Source organism: Sciurus vulgaris (assembly GCF_902686455.1).
Source record: "Sciurus vulgaris genome assembly, chromosome: 1".
NCBI classification, from domain to species: Eukaryota; Metazoa; Chordata; class Mammalia; order Rodentia; family Sciuridae; genus Sciurus; species Sciurus vulgaris.
In genome coordinates, this window is record NC_136461.1 from 55,203,993 (window position 1) to 55,220,230 (window position 16,238).

General features: G+C 34.9%; 1 protein-coding gene across 19 annotated transcripts in view; it reads left to right on the forward strand.

Moving 5' to 3' along the window:
• SGIP1 (SH3GL interacting endocytic adaptor 1) overlaps window positions 1-12,185 on the forward strand; it is a 196,694-nt gene extending 184,509 nt beyond the window's left edge. For 18 of the 19 annotated variants that reach the window (XM_079131492.1, XM_079131504.1, XM_079131503.1 and 15 more), the window contains 5 exons: window positions 1,845-1,977; window positions 5,943-6,145; window positions 7,195-7,259; window positions 7,836-8,000; window positions 9,406-12,185. In XM_079131492.1, the coding sequence (XP_078987618.1) occupies window positions 1,845-1,977; window positions 5,943-6,145; window positions 7,195-7,259; window positions 7,836-8,000; window positions 9,406-9,428 (589 nt within the window). In that variant the 3' untranslated portion in view covers window positions 9,429-12,185. The remainder of the gene's footprint in view (window positions 1-1,844; window positions 1,978-5,942; window positions 6,146-7,194; window positions 7,260-7,835; window positions 8,001-9,405) is intronic. The other variant, XR_013762481.1, reaches the window with a different exon arrangement.
• The last annotated feature ends 4,053 nt before the right edge of the window (window positions 12,186-16,238 follow it).

The following is a 16,238-nucleotide window of genomic DNA, read 5'->3' on the forward strand; positions in this document are numbered from 1 at the left end:
AAGTATGAGACTGAAGAATTCTCATGACTGCTTGAGCATTGAGGAATTCTGTCTCTCTGCAGGCATTCAGTTGGCAAAGCTTTCTGGAATATTTATTAAAGCAGGTTCTTTGAGGAAACAATCATAGATATGTGGCTTAGCTTATTTTTAAACTGAGCAGATGCAATTGTTTTTTAAAATGGCACTATTAAGATTCTCCCACTTATTCAGCTCTACTTAGTATAAATGAATGGCATGCTGCTAGATATTAATTCCTAACCTCTGTTATAGTCTAGTGGGAAAGATTAACCAGTAGAATTGACCAGGGCTGCAATCCTGGACCTATTACTTAGAAGCTGTGACTTTAAGCAGATTACTTAATTTCATTCACTTTGAATTGCTCTTTTCTCCTCCCTCTTTGTATAGTGACAGCTCTGGAAGCTTGAGGTAACTTAGATGTTTTAAAATAAAAGTAAAGTGAACAGCCCTGCTCACTGTCCTTAGTTCAGATTGAACAGGGGCAAAGTCTCATGGGCCAGGCTCTTTCCCAGGCCCCATAAAATTTAAAGAGCTTTGCTTTGTTGGCAGTCACCTCATATCAGAGCCTAGCAGAGCTACACAGGTCACACTGAGACCTGGCCTCTCCCTCCTAGACACCAGCCCCACCCAACAGACCAGTGGTAGTTTAAAGACCCTGATTTGTGTGACTCTGCTTGATTTGTTTGCCTTCTGGGGACTAAGTGGTAGCATCTCCATTTTGATCTCCCTTTATCTCTTTTTCACTTTATCATCCTTCTCTCTTCTTAGCCACTAATTTTCTTGCACTATAAATTTGTTCATCTTTTAAAGTGAAGATATTGCTTTCTTTGCAGGGTAGGTTTTAATGTAATCGTTTATAATGTGTCTAGCAGAATACCTGGAACATAATGGGTGCTCAAGAATTGTAGCTACAAAATGCTAGAGGAAATTCTGAAAGTGAGATAATCAGTAAACAAGCTGTTTACCGATTACAAATCCAGTTACAAATTCACATGGGGCCCCAGTTTCCCTGATATGTTGGAAATGAACAAATGCTTTGTGCACTCTTGCTTGATTCTTATTGAGAAAAGCACCTATAAGATGGATTGGATGGGTGGTCTATGGACATGCCTCTGAGCAAAACGAACAATTCATAGGGATACCACCTTCCTGGGATCATCAAGACTGCTCTCTGCTCTTCCATTGTAACCACCATGGTTACCATCACTTACACTCCAGGATCATCTTGGATGTATTATTTATGATTTAGATACTCTTGGATGAAATCTTGAATGTTAAAAAGGTAGCATGAGAATTTTTGCATCACCCTTTTCTTCCTGGGTTAGTAATAAACCAGGAACATGTTAGTAACATGTTTACCTTTGGCCAATTCTTTAACTGGATAATTTCTGAAAACTACTGTTCAAGTGAATTCAAAGCAAATAAACATGTTCAGCTCCTTAATTGCATTAACTGACTAATTCTGACAAAACTGAGGTGATACAGAAAAAGTTAAGTTGGGGTTATAAGTCATTCTTTAAAGCAATCATTGATAATCATGGTTTAAAGCAACCATGATTAACCATGATTAAGGACTAGTTAATGTTACTGGGTACTCACTGAGAATTATAGCACAGTAGCACCTCACTAATGATATTAATGTGTTAACATGATATCATTCAGAACCACATTTGTACTTAAACTGCATAACTGTGAATGATATAATTTCTACCAGTTGTCCAAGGTGAATACAGAAATCAAATAGCAATCTTCCATGATGATTTTTATGTAGAGATGCTATTTTTTTATGAGCTGCCACTTAATCATTTTTCTTCCCACTTAAATAGCGATAATACACAAAATGATGCCAATTCCAAGGAATTCTGGGTAAACATGCCAAATCTGATGACTCACCTAAAAAAAGTGTCGGAACAAAAACCCCAGGCTACATATTATAATGTGGACATGCTCAAATATCAGGTAAGCCTATTTATATGGCCAGGATGTCCTTCACATTACAGCTTACATTCTAAAGTACTTAATATTAAGTAAAAGTAAATAAAATAATAATTATTTTAATATTATATGAAAGCTGTCATTATAAGGAAATGCAACCTTAAAGAACTACTCCATGACTAATGACAATAATATTCATATACATCTTTATTTAAACTTACAAGTGAAATAGTCTCTTAAAAAATTAAAGAAACGTAACACAAAATGAAGAAACAAAAAATTACATTAAAAGTATAAGTATCATTAAACTAGATCACTGTAATTTTTAAGATCATTACTGTTCTAAAAGTTCTTTTTAAAATGATTTAATGTATATAATCTGGGTTTTTTCATAATGCAATAGTCCTATGAAACAGTTCTAATAAAGCTTAAGATAAGAAATAATTCAATATCAAAAAAAGTTCAATAAAATACAATATTGTATCTGAGAGATTTCTTTTTGTGTAAAGAATTGCCCTTATCTGAAATTATTACTGATCTAGTAAATAAATCTATTTGACTAACATTATATGTCTGAGTGTCCACCTGATTCCCAGTTACTTGACCTCCTTGATTTTTGTTTCCCAGAACTGGGGATCCAATCCAGGGCCTTGAGCATGCTAAGCAAGTGCTCTTCCACTGAGTTACACCCTCAGCCTCTCCTACATTGTTTTTAATGCATAATAATTTTGATGATTAAATATATTCAGAGTACTTTTCTTCATATGAAGAAAGTTGCATTTTAATAGAATTCAGTACATCTCAAAAATGACTGCACAGTTCAGTTACCAGGGAATTCGTAGACCAATGCTGACTCTGAACTGATGCTAAAAAGAAATACATGTGTAGACATTAAATATAGTATGTTCCTTCACCCTGATACCCCAGAGATTTTTATTTACTTGTGTGTACCTGTATTTTTGATAAGTTCCCCAAGTGATTCTAATGCACTCTATAGTTCGAAAAACACTAGGAAAGTCATTGAAAGAGGAATATCCATATGGTGGTACGTATGACATAAATGCAAACAAATGTAATATTTTTTCCTATGAGGATAGTATTGTTACAGAGCAAATATATCTCTGAAGAAAGGTCTGAGGTGTTCCCAAGAGATGGGGAACTAGATGCAGGACCAGCAGTGTCCTTGACTTTCATGATGGAAAAGAATTTTAGTGCCACCTGTAGAGGCATAGACAGGTTTATTTAAGAAAGTAGATAGGTATTCAAGGAGAATGAGGAGAATGTAGGCCATTCAGAGTGGGAAACACACTCTGGGGGTTCCTGGCTCTTCTTCTAAAGGAAACTTGGTGAGAGGTCAGTATGGAAAGGTATGTAGGGATGATATCAGTCCTGAAATCTCAAGGCAGTTTCTGGTGATCTGGTCAAACTCCAGATCCTTAGGCAGAGAGGGTCTTCATTATCTCATCAATAGATAGCACTGAAAAGTTCCCTAAATTTAGGTTCCTCAAGATATTGTATCTATCATTACTTAATCAATTTATAGGGGGGAGTAATTAACAGTTCTAAGAAAGAGTTACAGATTTCCCAGGAATTTGACAATAACAAGCCTAGATAACAGACTGGTGTAGGGTGTGACAGTCCTGGAAAAGTATGCAGAATTTTAAACTAAAATTTTATTTCCTGTCCTTCCTTCATGTCTCCCTTTTACCTGTTAATTTTTCTATCCTACTTCAGTATTATTTAAGCTTTAGATATTATAGGTTATATAGTACCAACAAGCATATGCTATGGCATAAGTTCCTTACTTTTGTAAGTAAAATATAATAGAAAATGTATTTTATTTAACTTTTTTTCTAAAATATTTAAACATATCTAGTGCTGCTGTGAACTTGTAAGAGAAATGAAAAGGAATAAGAAATGGAAAGTCCAAATTTAATTTCCACCTGAATAAAAAGTTAAATTTCAAGGTACATGGGTATTCTCATATACAAGTATGGGAATAAAACTGTAGTTATTTCCCTTCACGAATCTAAGTACAAACACTGTATCTAAATTTTCATTTCAGATTTAAAGATTTTTTAAACTTTTACATCCTGTGGAATATTTTTATTCTCTATGTTTGTTATTAATTGAATCTAGAGAGTAAACAATTCACTTATTGCAATATGAGCTTTGTGTAAAATGTAAAGAGATTAAATTCTGGAATTAAGTAAATTTCCTAATGGCCACTGACCTTGGGTATTCAATCTCCCAGAATCCTTTTTGCTGCTGCAAATAAGGGTAAAAATATACCCACGTAGCTATTTTATAGGTCATCATAAGGAGATAGTAGTCTACTATATTTCAAATTACTCAGAACCATAAGTGGCGCTAGTCCTGACTTCAAAGTTTGCTCTGCGTAATCCTTTTTGCTATGATTCAATTGTGTTGTTTTTCAACAATGCAAAGAGTAGGGGTTCAGGGCACTGCTTGCACTTTGCGAGACTGCTGTCATATCTCAGCATGTTTAGACTGTGGCCACCAATAGAATAGCCCAGAAATTGAGACAATCAAAAACACAACTTTACCTATGCAAAAAGCCTCCCCCTGCGTAGAACCTTTATGGAGTTGAGAACTACTACTGAGGGAGGTAGAGGAGGATAGAACCCAGAAAAAAGAACAGGGGAGGAAGGTGCTTGCCTGGTTTTTGATCTCTACTTTAGATAACAGATTTCCCAATAAGTTTATTTGTAGGAAGCATTGTACTGCTAACAGTATTTTAATTTTTTTAAAAATCCATTATAGTGGCTAGCTGGTTAAAATTTTCATCAAAAGTCATATCTGTCATCTTTTAAGAGGGGATCAGAGGAGGAGGGGGAGGGTAAAGGAGAGTAATGGTACAGTGGATATAATCAAAGTACCTATTATTCCATATAATTAGAATACACTAATACATTTTCTTTTAAAGAACCCATTTCTGAACTGTATCTGCAACAACCACCCCTGCTTGTGACCCAACCCACCCTCAGGACCCTTCCCCAGGGCATCCACATGTGCTGGCATTTCCAGTGAGTTGTATATATTCTTCAAAAGCAACAAATCTCATACTCCCTGAATAAAAATACAAAGGCAAAGACAGCCCCCACACAGTCTCTGCAGTGTACACAAACCGAGCAGAGGAGAATCTCCAAGAGATCTAGTCACAATGATAATCAAATAATGATAACATGGAATTTTTTACTGTGGACCCAGAATTCAAAATTATATTATCGTCTTTAGACAAGACAAAATGCTGTTGATTCTTCAAACCTGGCTTTTTCTTGGTCTAACTAACTCGTGGTTGTTTCAAACTAGAAAGTAGTTTTTCCAATTAGAGGAACGGAGGTCAATTCCTTACTTTGGCATAAATCACAAAGGAGGTAATTAATAATAACCCTTTTTGTCTATCTCACAGTTTGTTGTGAAGAGCAAATTGGTGAGACTATTAATAGGTAACATTTATTAAAACATTGATTTCTTGCTCTGTGCTAGACTCTGTGCTGTTTCATCTCCTTCAACCTTCCTGATTGAAGCCCTGTGGGAAAATATTGTTAAAATTCCCATTTGGCAGACAAGGAAATAATTGAGACTCAGAGAAATTATGTCCAAGCTTATAAGTAGCAGAATCTGAATTCACACCAGGACTCTTGAGCTTTATGACCTTTGTGGCCTCAGTGTGCTATCCCACCTTCCTCCTCAGCAGAAAATGCATTGTAAACTCTTATGTGCGGTAGAGATTTGAGTAATTGACTTTGTTTTTAATTTGTAACTGTGTGCCTGAAGTACCTAGTTCTCTCTCACACAGTACCCTTTACAGTGCTTTTCACTGACTGCTCCTTTGTGAGCCACACAAAAGACATTATGACATTTTGATATCTAAAACTATTCTTTTGGGAGATAATCAGAGCTTCTGGTTTAGTTTCAGATTGACGTTTGAGCCTTAAACATTCCCTTTCCTGTCATTTGGCAAGGTGTCTGCCCAGGGCATTCAGTCCACGCCTCTGAACCTGGCAGTGAACTGGCGATGTGAGCCTGCAAGCACTGACCTGCGCATAGATTACAAATACAACACGGACGCCATGACCACAGCCGTGGCCCTGAACAACGTGCAGTTCCTGGTCCCCATAGACGGAGGCGTGACCAAGCTCCAGGCCGTGCTTCCGCCCGCAGTCTGGTGAGAAGCTGCTCATCCTCTGGTCGCAGACTCCTTGGCCTTTGTGTTTCCTGTAGCAGATCGCAGCAGGCCAGTGTGAGAGAGTTCAGGGCAGGAAACAGAAACCGCTGTAGTTATTTTAAGCAAAAATATTTTAGCACAGGGATGTCAATGCTTCCACGATGGTGGAAGTGCTAGAGGAACAGGCTTAGGCTGGACCTCCAAGAATGTTTCCCAGAACATTGTAAGAAACGACCCGGGATCCCGCTGCCTCTGCCATAGCTGTGGGAAGGAGAGAAATTAGGAGACGACCAGTGGAATCACTAAACTCAAGAACCCATTCCTGAAACTCTGATACAAGGATCAGGAAACTCTTGCCTCTCAACACCCGTGGCACTAGAGACCAGACTGTCCCCTGTGTTAGAAGAGTCCCACGTCTCAGTTGGGTTGCTGGTCAGAAGGAAACAGTGAAGGCAGCAAGGAAAGGGCCTCTGCCTCTCTCTCCTTCCAGATCTCAAACTGAGTCTGTAATTGGTGGGACCAAATTGACATCTAAGCCTTCTACTGCAAGGCCCTCTGGGAAATGTAGTGCACCTCCTCTAGCCTCTGAACTACATAAAAAGGCATGGTGGTGAAGGTAGGGGACTAGAAACTGAAGAGATACCCAGTTCCAAAAGCATCCATCATAAAGGACTCATCCTAGAAAGACCATTCCAGTTTTTCCCTATGACCATCAAAAGCAAAAAGTAGAATTTTTTTTAAATGAGCCAGCCCAGTGATAGTTGCAATTTAAATGTCTGAATTAATTAGTGAATACTTAACATTCTTTCAACAGATGTGTTCAAAACTTTTTTTCTAAACGTTTTATTATTCTCTAAATGTTTAGCTCACAGTGTTGTAGCTAGTTAGAATCAGGAAAAGAGAAATGTACGTGTATATAGGTACATAGGAATACTTTAAAAATTATAGGTAAACTTCTCGATATTCTTTTTAAAAAGGCAAAAAAGCATGGTATTCATTAAAGAGAAATCCTAGGACAGGGACAGACCTTTTTTCTATTTTACCTTTAGGAATGCTGAACAACAAAGAATACTGTGGAAGATTCCTGATATCTCTCAGAAGTCAGAAAATGGAGGTAAAAAAATCACAGGCTTACTTTGTTTAGTATGTAAAGCTGAAATAACTTGTAGGTAAATGCCAATTATGAACCAAAATACATGTGTCACTAAAAGACAAACAGAATACTTAATGTCATTTTTGCATCTAGTTATTTCAATCAATAAAAATAAACAATTCTTCAAGTACTCTTCCTCTTCCCCTTCCTACCAAGACCTCAATTCACAGACCATCCTTTCAGGAGAGAAGAGCTTACAGAAGCATGTCCCCATCCTCTAGTAGATCCACACTCCTAAAGTAAATATTTTTCACTCCCCTCTGATATTAATCAAAATTTGGAAAATACATGGCCTTCCATGCAGCATGCCTCCAAATTTTGAAGTACCATTTTGCTGAACACACTTCCACCAATGTGCAAATAGAATTATTCATACTATTCAATGACACATTTCATTCATCACAATGTTGTCACTGAAGCTTGGACTATTTCCTAGTAAGTCCAATTTTGCATGTTAACTTTCTAATACAGTTTCCAAAATTATATCCAGAATGTTGTGTGGCCTGTTTTCTTGTAATACTCCATTTTTTTTTCAAGGGGTGGGTTCCTTATTAGCAAGATTTCAGCTATCTGAAGGCCCAAGCAAACCTTCCCCACTGGTTGTGCAGTTCACAAGTGAAGGAAGCACTCTTTCTGGCTGTGACATTGAACTTGTTGGAGCAGGGTACCGGTTTTCACTCATTAAGAAAAGGTTTGCAGCAGGTAAATCAGTATCTCAAATTCTATTTGCAAAAATAAGGTCGCTTTTGCTACTCTTCCTCAAGAAGGAATAGGTTATGGTTTTCTTGCTGTTTTCCTTCCTCTTCCTCACTCCCAATAAGAAAGTAAACCAATAGTTGGATGAAATACAAATGGAACAATGAGCTGGAAGTCAGAAACCAGGAATGTTGCTTATGCTGGCTCTGTTTCTTATGTTGACTGACAAGTCATCCCACTATACACGTGTATATGGAGGTCAATGGAATAAATCCTGCTTTCCTTATATTGACAAATAAGATAAAACCTGTTTGTCTTTGAATTTATCCCCATCTGAAAACTCTTTTTTTTAAAGGAAAAAGAACACAAAATTTGTGACACACCTAAGGCATGGGAGTGTTGGACTTGTAAACTTTTTGTTCTAGCAAGACTTCATAGATTTTAGACTTGCCAGGCTTAGCTGAGAACTGGGAGAATCTCTTTTCACTTTAATAACGACTTTGAATAATCTAGGCCACAGATTGGAACCATTTGCCCATGAAGTGAACATGACCACGAGACAGGTTTTATTTGGCACAAGGAGTAGGTTTTTTCATTTTCTTTTTATTAATGGGGCAGAGGGAGGATTCCCAATATTAGGGTGATTATTTTTGTCAAGTATGATTTGCCAGGATAAATCCTGGTTGTCTTTGGGGTGTTAGTTTGTTTTTGTTTTTGTTTTTGTTTTTGTGGTGCTGCTAATGGAACCCAAGGCTTCATGCCTTCTAGGCAAGTACTCTACCACCCAGCTATATCTCAACCCCTAAGTCCTGTCTTTCATGCCCACTGAACTGCTGTGTTGATGTGATTGTTGCTTATATCTCTTTCACTCTCAAAAATGAACCAAGTTGGAAAATACATTGTATAATCACCCTTCCTAAAATAAGTTGGATTCTCATATGCAGGGGAAAACCCCCAACACCACCACCTATTCTGAGCAAAACAAACCTCTGCAGAAAATGGAAGTGTTAAAAGTCAACTAGTTGATGTAGAAAATTGAAAGTTAAAAAACCTTTAAATAAGGGGCTAGGCACACTGGCTTAGGAGGCTGAGACAGAAGGATGGAGAATTCAAAGCCAGCCTCAGCAACTCAGTGAGACCCTGTTTCTAAATAAAATACAAAAAAGGGTCGGGGATGTGGCTCAATGGTTAAGTAACCTTGAGTTCAATCCCCAGTACCAAAAAAAAAAAAAAACCCTTTATGTACTTTGTATTAGTATTGCAACCTAAAGTATGTAATTTTTGGCTCCAAGAGGTAGGACAAAAGGAACAGAATGTAATAATACATATTATTATTATATTATATATATTGAAATACAATCACAATATCAAAATAGCAGATAACCTATTGATGTGTTGTTTTGTTTTGCAGGAAAATACTTGGCAGATAACTAATAAAATCTTATGCAAGAATCTGGAGGATTCATATAATGGAGAACTGTTGTATGAGAACAGGTTTTAATTCTGGTTTGATGAGAGCAAACCAATATCTGCACTTGGGATCTATCAGCTGGAAAGTCGATGGCTTTCAGCAGTGATTTCCCTCACACCACACCATGATGACCAGTACTACAGTATTTACTTCTAGGTGTAATATTGTTAATGGTTTTAAAATGTAATTATTGTATTTGTAAATTGTATTATCATTCCAGTAAGGCAGTTAGACACTTGAGTTTTAGCATTTTACCATTCCTGAAACGGATGTAATTTAAACTGTGGTATGTAAATTTAATAGTAGTACTGTTGAATGGCACAATGCTTACAGAGGTAGGTTGCATTTTGTCAATATATAAAATTTAAATATAATATTGATAGCTGTCATAAAGGGGGTGCCACATATAAAGAAACTTCAATGGAACCAGAAGAAAAAAGAAACTTACTTTTCTTTAGTCCTTAGTATGTTTTACTCTAGTGCTAAATAAAAATTCTATCTTCAAATGTTTAGTGGGTTAAATTCAGAAACTATTTCAGAAAAAAATTCTAAGGTTACAGCATATTCAAAGAAAAGCATTAATTACCACTTTTTAAAAAGCTTTTTTTTCAAACTGCAAATTTCATAAAAATGCAAACTGTAAACAGGGCCTCTTATTTTTATAACTTGTGTAAAAAGGGAAAGCAATTCATATTTAAAGTTTAAGTATATTAAATGATAACCAAGAGTAAAGAAGATGTCAAAATCTTAACTACTTCCCCCTCTCTCTGCAGTTTAACAAATGTGGAGATTGCTGAATAACCAGTCAGACTAAAAGCAAAATTGTGACTTTAAGATTTCAAGACTTTCCATAGTTGAACTGGTCAACAACGTTTGCACAATTCCTCTGAACAGATGGTCTCTCTCACCCAGCCTGAGGGAATGATACCTCATGTCTTCCTCTTTACCCACAGGAATCAAAACACTGAGAATAAGAATCTCAGAAAATAATTTTTAGTTCCCTGTTTAGATCCAGAAGGAGAATTTTAATTATAATTTTTATCATTTGGGAAAGAACAAATAAGCTTTATAAATGAAATTCTATTTACGTTATTGTACAATAAATTTCCTTTTGGATGATTAAGATTCATTGTATAAAACTGTCAATCTTTGCTCTTGTTGGGGAATCAAGAGAAGAGTCATCCAAGTCATCTCATTGTTCCAAGGTACCACAAAAATTGCAATTCCTCTGTCTGGCCCCAGGATGTGGGGAGTCAGAGAGAATTCCTTCAACAGTCCCAGTTGTAAAGTCTTCCCCCATTAAGATCTGAAAACATTATTCTGCCTTTAAGTCATAAAACTTATTTTAAACATAAACACCAAGTCCTATTCTGGGTTATATTATTAAATAACTAAAATTAATTGTTCTATTTGCCATTAGCTGCTAAATTTCATTTTATATTCACTCAAATTTGACAAAGAATCTTTCACCCCTTTAAATTTTAGATTGAAATTAAATTTTTTAGATCTCACTTTTAAAATGAGATTGTGACTGGTAATTGTTTATAGTGGAAATTTTTAAATTACTCTTTGTACTCTTCAGTGCTTGCTACCAAAAGAATGTTCAGAATGACCTGTTTTACCTTGAAAGAATTCTAAGTATTCAAACAAACTGTCAATTGGTTCCCCAAAGCCCTGTGGTGTTGAAGTTTTTTTGAACAAACTAATTAACATACTCATTTTAAATAAAAATATTCAATCTGACTTCGAAACTAAATTTGAAAAATGCAAACCTTTAAATCCCCAAAACATGGGAAAATTCAGAACACTAAAACCAATGGAGAGTATACAGCAGAAAATTGAGAATTATCTATAGTATGAAAATAAAAAACATGGTTTTTAAATAATCCATTCATGAAAAAACATTGAATATTAACACAAAGCATATTAAAAATATGTAAATATTACTGGTTCTCATGTTTTTCTCTTTATATTTTATTTTATATAGATTTAGAATGAATTAGTAATTAAACACAAAGTTTTTTTCCAAAGAATAATTTTGTCGATATTGTAAAAAATGTTATTAAAAATACAGATTTTAGTAGTTTCTAACATTATTCAGATGTTTCCAGGAACTAAATTTGAAACTATGAAGAACTCCTATGACCCCATATTTGGCCTTCATGAAACCAAATAGAAGTCAGTGATTTCAAAATTGTTAAACCTTGAATAACCAGAACCTCAGTAGAGAATGTATTCCTTCCCCCTTCAGAAAATAGCTCAAATAATAACACAGTAAGTTTATATCAGGGATTTAGATTTTGGTGTTTTGTTTTGTTTTGTTTTGTTTTGTTTTGTTTTAGTTATAGGTCAAACCTATATTTTCACAGTACTGTAGAATAAGATTTCATGTTTTTTAAAAAAAGATCCTAAATAATGCAAAAGTCTCAGTTATCAAAGACATATCAAGTCAGGTTCATGATCAGTTCCTAGGTCAGAACAAAGTAGACAGTACATCTTAAGATGATTTTCAATATAAAGGGTTAAAATAAAAAAGTTCTAGTTAACCTGAACACTGTTTCCTGAACATTATGATTCCAAAAGGCTATGCTCTAACAAGATAGAAAATATAAATGGTACTGCTTTATTTTGGCAACATGAAAAGTATGTTTTCTCTTCAAATAAATCCCATATTTTTATGAAATTTTAAAAAAATAAATTCTTATTATATTTAGTCTGAATTTTATCATAATTGGAATGTATAATTGCTAAGAATTAAATATTACATCTTAAAGTTCTATTCACTCCATCTACAATCAAAATGAAAATTCTCTGTATGGTATTTGGGAATATATTCACCTCTAAGGAAAGAATGCCCATGTTTCATATGATTTTGAGTGAATACACAGGAATCTCTCGGAAAGTCAACTGACTGATGTTCTGTTTTGGATTTGTTTTGTTTTTACTCAGTCTCAATCTGAAAAATATTTCATCTCTGATTACACAGATTTCCATTTTAAAATCTTCTTTTCAAAGAAGGTGGTGAATACATTAGTTCAGCCACTCCTGCTCTGTGACCTTGGATAAGTCTCTGTGTTTTTCAGTTCTCCTCTTTAGAATGAGAGGCTGGGACTGTTATGGTTTCCAAGCTTTTTTTAATAGCAGAACTTCTTTCTAATAAAATCGTACATGGAATCCTGTTAGGCAAAACATCTCAAAGCAATGAGGGGGCTTTTTCAGCAGCTTAATTTAAACACAAGAACAACGGACAGATGAGGTGTAAAGTATTTTCCAACTCTGAAGTTCCACATTTCCACTTTTGAAGCTTTATGAGGAAGTTTGTACATTCACGGTAATCAATATAGAGTGAAAGTGAATATGCACTTGAGTGCTTGCTGTGTACCAGTGACAGATATAAGCTCCTTTAATCTGTATAAAAAATCCAAAATTTGTTTAAGGATTCTTTTTAATTCCTGTTGAACTATCCGTGTCATTAAGGCTTAGATAGATGAACTAACTTGCCCAAAGTGGTAGAATACCCCATTACCTTGGCTGCACAGAAGGAACCTTGAGCTCTTCTAATTTGTCCTTTCTGGGGGAAAGTCTTTTATTTTACTACACACACTCCATTTGAATGCCAAAGTAAAAGGCAATATGAAAAACTAGCCTTGAAATAAGGATAGTTCAATGACAAAATTGTTGAAAAAAAATCAGTGTTTCTCAAAGTATAATATATGGACCACTTGAATCTTCACATACGAGAACAATGATGTGGTTGAAGTCATCACTATAACCCCACAGCATGGATAGGTTTTTATTGAATTAACAAATCTCCAGGGATGGAATTTAGGAGTATGTATTTTGATAAGCACCCAGAATTTCAGAGTCATTGCCCTAGTAGTTCTCCAAAGTCCTTTTTAGTTCTGGTATTACATCAGAATGTATATATTAACATAAGCATTAAATTCTAAATTTAGCACCATTTTTCTAGTGAGTTTATTTTTCATTCAGTTGACTTAACTTCCTCTAATCTTAGAAGAAAAGGTAATTTTATAATTCTTTTCCTAAGAAAATTCTTTTTTTAATATTTTTAGATGTTGATAGACCTTTATTTTATTCTTTATTTATATGTGGTGCTGAGACTCGAACCCAGTGCCTCACACATGCTAGGCAAGCGCTCTACCACTAAGTCACAACCCCAGGCCCCTTAGGAAAATTCTTATCTTTTTTTGGAGTTCTTCTGTTATGCCATCACAGTCTCAAAGTAGCCTGAAACGCATTCTCTGCTTTCAAATATCTGTCCTTGTCTTCGTTGTCTTAAGACTTGAGGTGGTAGGAGGGTCATACACTGTCACTCATTCCCAAAATCAAGTTCTAATAAATGTCTCCTTCCATGTAAGAGAGACCCAGACCTCTATCTTGTGAGTTGGCCATCTTTATTTTGTAGGCTTTTGATTTTACAAGCACGGATTAGCCTCATTCTGAAAGAGTCGTTCCATTTTTACTTTTGAATTTTTCAAAATAATCACAGCTTATCAATTAAAGTTGAGTGACATAGTAAAATATGCAGATACCTACCAAGGAGGGGCATCTGTGCACATGCCTGTTTCTGCTTTTTCTTCCCCAGAAGAATATATATTTAAGCCAAATCCCTTTTAGTCTAAATGTATTCATTTTACCACATGATTTTCAGATCGATGACTTTTTAAAAAATAAAACCAGGATTTTTAATAATATCAAAATGGGGCCAGGCTCTAAAAAGAGCTTTAAAAATTAAGGTAAGCATCATGTTTCCATGAAATTTCATCCAATAAGTCAAATGATATAAATGAACAAATCAATCCAAATTACAGAGATTGTTCAGGTGACTCACCTGCCTGCCCACCCTTCACCGTGTACACCTTTCTCTTGAGACTTCATTGTATGTTCCCTGCTCTGTTAGGGTGTTTTTGGTTTTGTTTGTTTTTGCATTTGACAAACAGTATTGAAATACCACTCTCTCACTCATGGATTAACTGCAGTTACTTTTCCATCACTTTTTGTCCATGGAATATACGGAGGAAAAACTAATTAGAAGCACATTGCTTAAGTCTCCAAACATCAAAGCAAACGACAAATACCTGCCCTTCTTTTGTGGCAATGCTCACATGTTCTGTCAAGAGGCTAGAGCTGCATTTTAAATGTCCTTCTGAAATCTAAATCTCCTTCTTGAAGGAATGTCAGATTTTAGAGTCTATGGAGTTGACTCTCGTGAGACTATATGTTTGACGCTCAGGTTCAGTATCTCATTTCTAATTTAAAGGATATTCCTATTAAAAAAAAAAAAAAAAGGCCCTTTGTCATCCCATCCCTTGCCAGTGGTATCATAATTTGTTCTCTAGCTTTAGTTCTTGAAGCTATTTTTCCTTTGATTTATAGTATTTCTGATTTCCTCTTTAGAGTAGTAGTGCTTTGGCCTCTCCTAAATACATCATTAACCTTGCAAGAAAAGATGTTTTGACTTAAAGGAAATATCTTTTTAAATATCCCTTAATATTTTAGAGACAAGATGCAAACTACATATTTGGACTGTATTAATTCACATACTAGTATTTTCCAATCCACTTTCAGGTCCACAAGTTTGGGCAATATTCATTTGGGTGTTCCTACACTAGAGTCCTCACTGCTTGGACATTGAAAATAAATGGTAGTGTTTTAATGGAACTCAAGAAAGTTATTGGATCAACAAAAGACATTATTTCTAAGCATACCTTGGAAAACTTTGGAAAAGTTTTAATACTTATACATATTATATGTATTTCAATAACAGCAAATAATATAACCAGGAATGCTTTGAAAAGATGCTTCTAGGATTTTGTTTTAACTTTAAGGGAATTCTTTCATTTCAAATGAAATGTCATCTATCTATTTTCATTTAGTATCTCTTAGTGAATGTAACATTATTACCTAAATTATTTGAAAACAAAACTTGCACCTTTTTTTAGTTTTTTTTAAGTGTTTAAGACCTGCACCTATGAGCAGCACATCATGTCCCCAATTGTTAAAGATCTTCCAGATTCTTGACAGAGTGAAATTAATGCAAGGGAGCAATCTATAGTCATATTTTACTAAACAGCTTTAAGAAACCAAATCATGATAGATAAATGTTGACAATATTTTTACATATGCTTGTTAGAAATTAAATGAAAAACATTTTAGTTAAAGCTAAGAGCAGTGCACTGTTAAGCGTAGATTTTTGTAGGACTCTACATTATTTTAATAAGCATTTCACAGTTCTTGTTTGCTTAATTTTTGCAAATTAATGTCTATCTCTATATATATGCACACACATACGTGTGTGTGTGTGTGTGCATAAAATAATAGTCCTTTATAAAATTCCTGGGTAAATTGTCTGTTTACAGCTAGAAAAAAAGTAAAACTGAATTACTTTAAATTTCTCTAAATATAGATCAATTTTTAATCCATTCAGAGTTTGTGCATAAGCCATCTATAATTCCAAAATGTTCCACTGAATGAGTATATCATGCAAATGTTAATTTCTCCTCATTCGATTTTTATATTACTTTATTGAAATCTTTCTGGCAAAACAAATGCTTAATGTTATTCATGTAATATCATTTTAAACTATTTTAAATATACACCAAATGACTCTTACAGGGATGACTATCCCAAGATGCAAAGTCAGATTTTTTTTCTTTTCCTTATGAATTGCTTGGATGACAGTTCTTATAGCTGCATTGATTTTGCAGGTCAGTATTTATTTCTTACTTTGTTATGTGAACATGCATGAAAGA